Here is a 12,433-nt window from a genome sequence, read left to right as displayed (position 1 = left end):
ATAGAAGATCTAAATAGCCTCATCTAAAATATATAGAGATGAGCACAGATGTCTGTAGCAAAGCAGCAGCCATTGGATAATTTGAGGGTATAGGTTAATGATATGATTTATCTCTAATAATTAATTTTATTGAAATACAATATTAAATACAATGTTAAAGATCAATAATCTTAGGAAAAATACCAACAGGAGGTAACAGCTGATACGCCTTCTAGTGTATTCACCCAGTTCCAGCTTCCATATGGGCTCTAACAAATGTTGGTGGGTTTTTTTGTTTGTTTGTTTTATTCAGCTGGAAAGTCATCAATTCTAAACATGACTACAGACCCAAAATAAATCAGTGCATTTCAGAAGCACTGATGAATTTATTTGTATTTCTTCAAGAAATGTCACACTTCAAGGAACAAAACCCTGGCAAGGTAAGCATTGACAAGTAAGATTAATAGTTTAAAATTGTTTAATGAAAAGGTAAGGCAGATTTAAAAAAAGAAAAGGAAAAAAGAAATAAGTGGAGATACGTGTTCAGTTGTGAGATTGTGCAGCATGTAAATAGGTCATCTGTGATAAAAGGTGCATATAAAGTTTATAGCAGTACAGTCCCTCCCCCTATAAGTTGCTGGAACTTCATCAGTCATTTCAATGAACAAGATATATAAAATATCACAGTTTAATAAAAATATTATAGCAGAAAACATTCCAGATTGGTAAACATGAACATGTATATGTCTTTTCCCTCCCCGCCCCCCCCCCCCCCCCCCCCCCCAGATAATTGTAGTTTTCAGAATAGCTGCAAGATATAAAATAGAGGGTAATCCTTCATATTTTATTCTGGTAATTTTTCTTCTGTAGAGATACAGTGGTTTTTTTTGCTGGAAAGATTGAGGGCTCAAGCAAGAGTAGGATTTACTCCTAGTAGGAAGAAGGTATTATGTTATTCTAGCCAAATACTGAGAAACTTTTTTTTCAAATAAAAACGACTAATCACGAAACAAGCTATAATAGCAATATATTATAGGATCAATATCGGAAAAAAAGAGATATCTATTTTTATATATGTGTTGCTAAATTAAAAAACTCAGGATTGGGGAGAGGACTTTGCCATTGAAGTTTTCATGGAAACAAGCTCTTCAGAATTAAAGATTGGAAGTATGTAGTAGTACAGTATTCAATATTATGAATTTAGTCTTTTGTAGAGACAAGCATCAGGGTAAAGTACATTTCAAATAAGTATGAATTATTTTAAAAGGAATTGTTATATATGTAGGATAATAAAATTAAAAATGAATTTAAAAGAAATAGGCATATTATGATAAGAAGATGCATTATCAGTCTGCACAGATGCCAATTTTTGCCATATAGTAAAATGATGTAGTAATTGTATATTTAAAACATATTGTTCTCCTGATTTAGAAAAGCTGATTTTGGTGGTACACCCTTATTGCCTGAGCTAGGTCATTACTTTACTGTTATAGTTACAAGCAAAATATGCACTGATGGTGTATGCAAAATTTCTTCCAATTGCCTAAGCAACTTAGCTCCAAAGCTTATTTTGGAAATTTTCAACAAATTGATTCTATACTCAGAGTTGTGCAGTGTTGATAAAGATAAACGGTATATTCCAACTACAGCAGAGGCTGAATCTCGAATTTAATATTTTAAATTTGGTGGAGTCCTGTCATTATGGAAATGCTAGAGAGACCAAGAAGCATCCAAAGATGCTTAGCATCGTATAGGAGAAAACAGTTACTGTGAAGCAACACAACAGAGAGGGCTTTTTGCTTTTTTTATATATGGAACAAGTATTCATGGTAGTATTTCAGTTAATAATTTACTTTGTGTCCTGAATGTAATTCTTAAGCCTTTCTGTATAAAGGAAGTGAAGGAGTCTGTAGTACCATAAGTTTGTTACATTTTTGTAAGAAGTGAATAAAATAACATATTCTTATAATAGGAGTGTACTTTTGATTATTCAAAAAGCATTACTTGCTAATTTGCACAAGAAATGTTCCAGTACTTCTAACTTTACAAAACTTATTTCTTCTGCCACTTTCTGCATTCCATTTATAATGCAACATTTTGGAGAACATTTCTTTTTGCAAAATGATTAAATGTTTACAGCAATGGAAATGCTAATGTTAAATATTTAATGGACAGTTTTAATATCTTTTGCCAGTTTTGCCTACTAGTCTGCAGTGTATGTACATTTTTCACTGTTTTGGGAAGTTACATTCCTGGAGTTGTCCTCTCCTATGTTCTGCGTAAGTATACTCTCTTCTTCATTTTTTAAGTTATGATTTATGCGTGTGGTTTGTTCATTATTTGTTCTCTTTATAAGGGGTATATTTTACTTTTCTATTTATATATGTATTTTTGACAGGTGTCATTTGTCAGATAGCATTGAGTTTAGCATTCTTTTCAGCTTATTGATTCTAGTGCAATGTGACTTTACGTGTCTCAGGGAGAGCTGTTAAACTAAATCAAGATAAATGTTACTGTGATCATAAGTTACTCCTTGCAATTTTTTTCAAACACTATATAAATTAATAAAAAGTTATTATTCCATTACTGTAGAAACCAGTTTTCTGTACTGCAGATTAGAACGAGAGAAGCGTATCAGACTGAACTTTGTTTACTCTATCAGTCATTTTTGTTTTAGTCACAGATATTCTTATCTTAGAACAGAGGAAATGAGTGTCTCCAGACACTGGTGGTAGATGCTGAACTATTTTTTAGTGACAAGAAATCTCTTTTTTTCAGAAGTGATCCTATTACTATTTTTTTTTATTTTGTCACACAACTATTAAATTATTCAATTGAATGCACATAAGTGTTATGCCTCCATATATATGAGTGTGTAAATTTAATTTTACGTTTCACATTGAAAACAAGCAAGAGGATGATGAAATGATGAAGAAAAAAAAGTGATATCTCTTCCTTACACCAAGAACACACCAGTATACAACTGAACAAGAATGGAAAAAGAAGAAAAAAGATTAATTAAATGTTTCAAGTTGATTATGTGTATGTCAAAACAGAATCACGGAACCACAGAATGGCTGAGGTTGGAAGGGACCTCTAGAGATGATCCCTGCACCTGCAGGGTCACCTAGAGCACGTGGCCCAGGATCATATCCAAGCTGGTTTTGAGTATCTCCAGAGAAGGAGACTCTACAACATCTTTGGACAATAAATTATTGTGTAGTCATTGCCATGGAAAAGTAAATTGACCTTCCTTTTTTGTAGTATAATCCTTCTCACACAACAGCATAGCCGATACAAGTAGGAATAATGGTGATCTCAGATACAACTGTTGCCCTGTTAATGTATTGACTGTACTACTAGTGGAAAAAAATTGTCCTACAGTATGAACAACATTTATCTAAAACTGTGGAAGACTTCCTCTCGTAGATTAAAAACAAAAAGAGTTTCCTTAAATTGAACCTTTATCCATACAGATATAGCACAGACATCCAGCCACTGAGTAAAAGGATATGAGAAAATTAAATGCATGTGGTGAAGAAGGATGAAGCAAGTACAGCTGTCACGCAGACCAAATGTAATGAAAAGTTTTGCACATAGTGGTTTGTAATAGCAAAATCATGGAATTGGTTTGGAAAACTAGATATCCACTACTGTACTTCACCCTGAAAATATGTACTTTAATTATTTTTAACAAATTACTAACTGACTTCAATTAAAAGATTATAGAGCACATATATGATATTATTTGTAATATATAGTAATGTATATTTTATATGTAAGTAATGTCATAGAGAAAGATTCTGTATTTTGACATCTAAAAAGCATATGCAAATGATTTGTTTTTCCTTGGAATAAAACGTCCATAATTTGTAGGAAGTCAAAACAGGTTGAACGTAGGAATGATACAAGGGAGAAATGGTTCTATGATTCTATTCTATTCTGTGATTCTGTACAAACACTCATGTGCTTCTCCTTCTCCGGCTGCCTCTTCTTTTTCCTGTTTTGAAAATGATACCTCTCTTGCAAATGATGTGTATGTAACAGAGTTTAGAAATGCATATTAGCAGGTATGCAGGTTGTAACAGATTTAGAAAAGATGGCATCCATAGAAGTGATTATATAGTTTTAAACTCGAATACTTCAAAATAATTTATACTGTCAAGTTTTGTGATCAACAAAGTATGAAAGGTGTTAAATGATCTGAATATAATGCAGTTTTCTGTGAAAATGTGAATACTTCCAAGAAACTGGACTTGACATTAGCAGCTCCTCTGGCATAAGTATTTCAATGCTACTGAAATACATAAAACTAATAGTTTTGTTATCTTGTGCAAATTTATAGTCTTTATTACTTTCTATAAAGTGATATTTCAATAACAATTTCTATTTCTGTCTTCATTTTTATGACAGTATTGTGTGCCTTTTTATGTCCCTTCTTCAAGTGCAATGAATTTGGACAGAAAGTGTGCAGCAAAATTAAGTCTGTTCTGATGAAACTGGATTTTGGAATAGTGGAATATATCAACCAGAAGAAAAAAGAGAGGTCTGGTGAGTAATTTAAGTACAATTCCAAATAATGTATTTGTGTTTATGAAGAGAAAAAATTACTCTTCCTATAGACAGTTGGGCTTGTTCTCTGAAGCAAAGTATAAAGTTACTTCTAACTCACATATTTGAATCTCACTAAACTCTTAGCTTAATAAGGCTATATAATGCATAATCATATATGTCAGAGGTCTGGGAATGGTTAAGAATGATTTGATGGAAGGAAACAAGGCAGGACTGATTGTTCTCATTATACTTGGTTTGCCATAATGCTTGAAGATATTAAGAAGAACTACAGGCTGTAAAACATGAAATGCTGATGGTTATTTAGATAGGGAAGACTCATGCAGGAGAGGGAACTCCCTAAGAAGACAAGATTAGCACATCACAGAATTGGCAGGAAGAAAGTGAACTCCATTCTAGCATATAAGTTTGTCTTGCCTTGTCTCTCAGCTGCAACAGGAAAAAAAAAATGCTGTTGTCTTCCCCAAACACTCAGTAAGCTGTTAAGAACCATAATACGGTAATAGCTGTAAATTAATCAAATTTTTCACTTAGAGGAGAAATCAACAGGAAACAAAGTCTTACCTATCTCATCTGAAATTTTTATAAAATCAGAGTCCTTTAGATTTTAAATAATAAATCTGTTTCAAAAATTTTTTTCTTGATATATAAGTTCCCCGCTCGCTCTGCTTCATCCTGTGAGTTCACAAACACTTTTGCTGCACAAGTGAGGAAAAGACAAGTTGCAAAAAGAGGCAACCAGGAATAGTAGGACTTTATTTTTTCAGCATAACTGGCTTATACTGCTTTATAATATTTATGAAATTCTTCTCAGATAGAGAGAGGAAATGAGGCAAAAATTGTGTTTCTGTTTATTAGAAGCATCCTTCTACCACACTTAAGAGGATGCTTCTTACACATAATTGAATATAAATGCAGGGAAACGGAATACAAAAAGAAAATGTTTTGTGGATGGAAATTGCGTGTTGTTTTCCAGAGAATTATACATTTTTGTGTAAAAGTAAGGTAGTGGAATATGACTGTACTACCTAACAGTATGTTGCAACTGTGCTTTTTACTGATGGTGTCATTAGACGGATAGATAGATATTTTCAGATCACATTATACTGAGTGAGTAACAGAGATTTTTTGAAAGCAGCATATACAATACAGGCAGATGAATGCGTTGGAAGGTATTTTAAGTAAATATGCTTTTTTTGTATTTTGATAAATACCCAGCCTCAGTCAGCTGTTTACGTGCCCCTACCTTATAGCAGTTTTATTTCCCTATTCCAGAACAGGAAGTGCACTAATACGACTAAAATTATATTTTTCTTTCAGAAGCAGCAAAAACAAAACCCACAGAAGATGACAGTGAATTAGACATATCAGCTCTGTGTCCTAAGGTGATTATTTTCAGTCAGCTATGTCTTGTTTTTATTATCTATGTAGTAAATATAGACTATCTAGACTGCTGTCTGTTTTCCATTGAAGACTTTTCCCTGCCCAGAGGAGGACTGCATTCCTGAACAATCTATTTTAGAAGTGATTCACAATATCCATCTTTAGACCTATACTAATTAACTTACTGCACTTATACTGTGACTTCTGACCTTCAGAGGTCAGAGTGGTTTCTGTGGGCTACTAAACAGAAATGTGTTTGTTTTGTATTTGCTACAGAACAATTAAACAAGAGTTTCATAGCAAATGCACCCTTTTTAATTACCGCAGTGGAACTGCAGCTAGTTACTGTCATATCAGTGTACAAAATGGAAACATTCATAGATAACCTGCAGTTTGTCAGAGACGTGCATAATCACTCATCTGATAATACCTACAAATGTCTCTCTAGATTATGTATGAGAACACTCTAATACTTCATTTCTCTGTTAATATTCTTAATAATTGTGTGTTGAAGGATTTTCCATTAGAATACTGATTATTTGATATTTTAAAAAATCAGATTTATGGGAATTCTGATGCAGTATTAGATCAGCAGTATCTAGAATCTGACTTTGAAATTGATCACCTTAAAGATGTTTTTATATTCTGAAAAAATATATCTCCCATTGGATAAAAATTTGTAGTTTACATACTACATTGAATACTGTTTGATAAACCAATAGAAGATGGTGATTTTTTGAATTAGCTAAATTCTGATTGTCTGATGTTTTTGTTTTGATCCTAGTTTATGCACTTCTTTACATATACTTTATACACACATTTTATATTTGCAGGATCAGTCTGCTTTCATTACAGTAAGGATTTATGTTAAGAATAAATATTATATTTTAAAGTATGCATATATTTTTTGAGTTTTTAAATATAAAATTTAAAAGCTAGAATTATGTGTCCTTCTTTAGTATACTAGAGTTCTGAATCATTAAGAAGAAAGTATCCTCTTAAGTATTCATGCTCCTATTATGTCCATGTTTGTACAACTAAAATTTAAATAGTGGACAAATTATTTTGCTATGACATACAAAGTACATTTATTTCAATATCTGAACATTGGCTTCTTGCAGCGAGACTTTTTTGAGTGTAAGAATGCCATGTATGGGGCTCTTTTATGTCTAGGTTAGTCCTGCAGTTGTTGCCAAAGAGCTATCAGTATCTGACACGGATGTATCAGAAGTATCTTGGACCGATAATGGGACCTTTAACTTATCTGAGGGGTATTCTCCACAGACAGACACATCTGAAGGTATGTAATGGCTTTAGTTATTTCATCAATTAATTGCAGACTTGTAAGTTTATAAGTTATCTGGAAACTATTAAGGAATTTGAGATTTTTCTTTAATAGTAAATTTAAAATTCATTCCAGTAGTTCTTTTTTATTATTATTATTTTATTCTATATTTTTAATCTTATTATCTTGTGAAAGAGCTATCTTTTTCCTAAAAATAATGAAGTGCATTAGGGAAAATCTAAATAAACAAGTAGCTGTGGGTAAAACAAGAACATTAAATGCATGCCAGATTTATTACTATGTTCCACCAAATCATTTAAATTGGTAGTAATACTCTGGGATAATCTGAACTATGTGAAAAGAAAAATAAAGGTGATATTTAATAAGTGGATACCTCAGGTTGAGCAGCAGTCAATTAAAGAAAGTATATTTAAGCTCTGGATACCAGAATGCTGGTGAAGGCAGTGTACTGTAATGAGCCCAAACAAGCTGAGAAGACTAATTTAAAGAAGAGATCCCCAAGTATTTATCTTACAAGACCAGATCTGTAAGTTATTACTTTTTAGAGCCGCCTTCCTCCTAGTTCTTTGCCTTAACAAAGATTAGAAGCAACAGTAGTTTGGTGAAATCAGGTGGAGGGGTTTGTCGCTCTGCTCATCTTACATTTCTCCTCTTACAAATAGAGAGATATTATATCGACATTATAAATGCCTAATTATTTTTAATTGCTCTTTAGCATTTAAAGTTGTGATCAGAGAGCATCATACAACCACAGAATCATAGGTCAGAATGGGCCTTTGGAGTTTGCCTACTCCAACCTCCTATTCAAAGCAGGTTCAACTAGATCAGTTTGCTCAGGGCTGCGTCCGGATTAATTTTGAGTATATCAAGTGATGAACACCCTCACAGGGAAGAACTTTTTCCTTAAATTGAGTTGAAATTTCCCATGTTCTAGCTTATGATGATTTACCCTCATCCTTCCATTGTGCACCTCAGAGAAGAATTAGGCTTCATCCTCTCATACCTCATCTTCTCTATACTTTTCCCTTTGCCTTCTTAAGCCTGAGCAAACTCCCTTTTCTCACCATCTCCTCATATGTCATGTGCTCTAGCTCCTTGCTCATCACGCTGGCCCACCGGGAAATTAATTTGTTTCACTCGTACTGGAGAGGTCAAAGTGGACCTCCAATGCAGCCTCCAAAAAGTACTCCAAATGTGCTCTCTTGAGTTCTGAATATAGGAGAACAAGCACTTTTATTGGCTTACTGACTTAACTTTTGCTAATAAGCTCAGCATATGGTTGGCCACCCTTGCTGTAAGAGTATGTGTGCTGACTTGCTGTCCTCAAGGATCTTTTCCTTCAAAGCTACTTTCCGTCTAGCTGGCCCTCAGCTTGTACTGTTACATGAAGTTGATTCCATCCTACATATGGGACTTCACATTTGTGTCAAGATGTTCCTTCTTCCCTGTTTTCTTCAGCCCTTCAGGTCCCTATTATGATGTGCCACCCAGCCCATCAAATATAACCCTGCACGTACCAGTTTGCTTCACCAATGTGAAGCTGAGCTTTGGCTTCCCTACCACTGCTGCTTCCTGCACTGGCAATGTCTTTGTGTTCCTCCCAGGTACAGGCTATCCATGCTTGCTCCTTCTGTGTACTTTCTTTTGGTGTCCAAGCTCAGTCAGAAGTTCCTGCCTCATCAGTGCTGGACTACTCAACCTTCTGCAGGGATGGCCTCTTCTTATGCTTTGAGGAGGCAGTCTTTGAAAATCAGCCAGCTCTCCTTTGCACTCCAGGGCTGTCTCCTGTAGGAACCTGCCAAGCAGATTTGTGGACAGACTGAAATCACTCTTGAAATCCAGAATGATGATTTCGCTACTCCTCTCATGCCCACTCCTATATGATTTTAAACTCTACAGTCTTGTGGTCTACAGCCATCTTCCTTGTTGAGTAACAAGCCCAGCAGAGTGCCTTCCTGGGTCAGCTTGTGAAGTAACTGTCTTCAGCACACTAAAGAAACCTGGATTTCTTGTACCAGCTGTGTTGTCCTTCTAGCATACATAGGGTTGGTGAGAATCCCCTGTGGTAGCCTGGAGGTTTCTTCCCAGGGCCTCAAGAAGGCTTCGCCCTTTTTGCTCCTCATGATCAAACAGATGCCTACCATGATGTCTTGGTCTGTCCTCTGGTACTTACCCAGAGAGTTGAACTGGCTCGTCCTTGAGGAAGGCTCTGTGTCCTTGAGCTACCACTTCGCACACAACACAACCCTCCCTCCTTGCCTTTTCATCCTGTCTTTCCTAAAGACGAAGGAGAAGATGACATATCAGATATACTTTTAAGATTCATTTCCTTAGCCCATATGAAAGCTTCTATTGCTCATTTTCATAGAAAGTAAGTTCAAAGCAATTATTATTTTAGCTTTCTCAATCAAATACCGCCTACTAGAAAAAAAGTATTCACTTATTATGCTGCTTTAGGCCTGTTCCATAGGCCATGTATGTCAATACATGTTTTACACATTTCTGATAATAAATATGGTGCCATTAATACATCTCTTGAAATAAAATCATCTACTTTTACCATTTTATGTTTACAGTTTGCTTTTTATTCTGTGGAAAATTTGAAACTATACTGGTCATCTGTAGTGTTTCCATTTTCTCTTTTGCCATTTATTACAAGTATTGGATTTGAAAGCAAAAAAAAAAAAAGTTTTACTCTTTTTCGGATTTTATTAAATCATTTAAACCATCATTCTTTATCCTACGTATGTATTAAATGCTTGTATTCACATACGCTTACATATTTATAATTCATAAATATTCTGGAATATAGGATTAGGAATTTAAGAACAGGAATTGAAAGACATTGTTACATTATATATTTTAGGACTTTGTGTGGTTGATGCTGTGCTAAACATTTGCCTTTTAAAAAATACTTCCCATTTGCCTTTTTAATTTTTTTTTTCCTGGAATATTAGTGAAAAAATGTATCTCCAAGTAGTTGCCCAACCTGTACCTAAAATACTGAAAAATTATCTAAGTAGAAAACTTCAGCGCTATGGGTTGACTGAAATAGACTAATTCGACGAAAAGTAAATTCTGTTTGGAGTTTTTCTTTGTCTCCTTCTTTTTACATTTAGTCTGACATTTTTAGTGGGACTGGTGATTGGTTCAGGCAACATGAATTCAAATTCTGAGTCTAGTTGGTTCCAGACAATTTGAAGTACTAGGTTTATGACCTCAAAACCATTTTATTCAAGATATTACATAAGGCTCTTCCGCATTAAATCAATAGGCTATGGATTAGTAAATACACTTGAAGGGAATCTTTCTAACAGCATTTTTACATTTGGCTGTTCTTTGAAAGTCTTATCCTGTTTGTTAATTGTGTTTCTTTCTACTAATCTGATAATAGATTTTGACCGACCTAGTGATCATGAAGAAGCTTTCGCTAGAGATCTTGCAGAATTTCCTTCTTTAGAAAATGGTGCAGGAACAAATGATGATGACGACTCAAGCATTGGTATGCCCATCCAGCAAAAAAGGAAAAAAGAACAAACGTGTTTGAAGATCGATCACTCTTCCAGGCAGGGGAAAGAGAGACCATCTACTGCAGGGCTCTCCTTGCCTTTGACCAGTGACCAAACCTTTAACTTAGTGAGCGGAATTGCTGGGGATGTCATTGCAGCTGCAGTGTCTGCTGCCATCAAAGACCAGTTGCAGTCTGCACAGCAAGCAGCCTCGCATGCAGCACCCAGTTTGAGTGAGGAGACAGACACAGAAGAAGGTGATGATTTTGAACTGCTTGACCAGTCGGAGCTTGAGCAGATTGAGAAAGAATTGGGACTTTCACAAGGCCAAGAAGCAGAATCCCAGGAGAAGAAGAAATCTTCAGGCTTCCTTTCAAATCTGCTTGGAAGTCATTAACCTGGAAATTGGAGCTAGTAGCATAGAAAAAATGAAACATAAAACACACAAAAATCAAATGCAAAAAAAAAAAAAGGAAAATTCTGAGCTGTAAGCTTTAACTGTCACTTTAGGTGTGTTTAATTCCCTTATACTGAGTGAATTAACTGGATAAGTATCAGCTGATAGTGTAATGTTTTTGGTAGTTTATGCCTCAGTGTAATAGCATGGAAATGAATTATCTATCCACTGCAGTTGAGTGTTGGAGGTCAGCTGTTCAAAAGAATTTGGGGGAACTTTTTATCTTTTTGCCAAATATGCAATTTTGGGTCCTATGCCAAATTTTCAGCATTTGCAGTTTTTGTAATTCTTGGTTGTCAACCATATAATACAATTAATGATTCACACACTAAGGGCAAGTTATGAGAGGATTGCAATGAGAGTAACTAAATTTTACTTCCTTCAATCTTACAGAAAAGTCTGAACCCCTGCAGTTATCATTATATATGGTATATCTAATATTCATGAAACACATTAACCAGCAGAACTATCAGTTAAAGATGTGTGCAATGCTATCAAAAAACTTAATTTTATACTTAAAAACTCTTTTTTTCTTGGATATGATGATTTCCATTTCCAGCTTTTTTTTCTTTCTTTTTTTAGGCTTGTAGTGCTACTAAGTGGCATGCCATTTGACTGACCACCTGCTGTGTTCCCTGGCAGGGTGATCCCTGGCAGTATTGCACATGTGAAGTCAGCCAGTACATTTTCACATTGAATACTGTTGACATTCTGTCAACTGAACAACATTTGGGAGGAGGGTGCAGGTGGGACAACTTCTTGTTTGGAATAAGGAAGCTATGAAAGTTAAAGGTAAAACAGAAGGCTTTTTTAGCTGCCACTTCCTTAATTCAAGATTTTGTGAGTATTTTTTTTTTCTTTCTAAGACAGCTACCATCACTGCAACTAAAGCTGTCTTGCAAGCTGTATTTTTTAAAGGTACTTGAAGTATCCAGTGAGATCATTTGCTGTGGAAGAAACTCAGAATCTTCCTCTTGGTGTGTACTTTAAAGCAACAAAGCCAGAATTTAAGTTACTTGCCATTTTAAACTCCACACATGCTCAGTGACTGGCATGGGATCTTAAGCAAATATTTTATTTAACTTTTTCTAGTGTTTTTTGTTCACCTGTAACAAAACTGAAATGTAATACCAAGCAATAGTAATCAAAGAAATAGGAAGAAGTAAAATTAGTTTTATTAATGTGATGTAAACTGTTAGCAGAGTTGAGGGACCATGTCAGCTGCTA

General features: G+C 34.8%; 1 protein-coding gene across 1 annotated transcript in view; it reads left to right on the top strand.

Annotated features, from left to right (window-relative positions):
- Nucleotides 1–11,340, top strand: part of RETREG1 (reticulophagy regulator 1) — a 55,588-nt gene extending 44,248 nt beyond the window's left edge. Inside the window, exons 4-9 of the mRNA XM_088528151.1 lie at nt 293–419; nt 2,174–2,258; nt 4,393–4,530; nt 5,872–5,936; nt 7,108–7,234; nt 10,635–11,340. Coding sequence (XP_088384277.1) covers nt 293–419; nt 2,174–2,258; nt 4,393–4,530; nt 5,872–5,936; nt 7,108–7,234; nt 10,635–11,146 — 1,054 coding nt within the window. The 3' untranslated portion in view covers nt 11,147–11,340. The remainder of the gene's footprint in view (nt 1–292; nt 420–2,173; nt 2,259–4,392; nt 4,531–5,871; nt 5,937–7,107; nt 7,235–10,634) is intronic.
- The last annotated feature ends 1,093 nt before the right edge of the window (nt 11,341–12,433 follow it).

The sequence above is a fragment of the Tinamus guttatus genome, unplaced genomic scaffold (genome assembly GCF_059628265.1).
Source record: "Tinamus guttatus ecotype Peru unplaced genomic scaffold, ASM5962826v1 Tinamus_guttatus_pri_ptg000302l, whole genome shotgun sequence".
Lineage (NCBI taxonomy): Eukaryota > Metazoa > Chordata > Aves > Tinamiformes > Tinamidae > Tinamus > Tinamus guttatus.
Note: the sequence above shows the minus strand (reverse complement) of the source record. Positions and strands in the feature narration are given on the sequence as shown.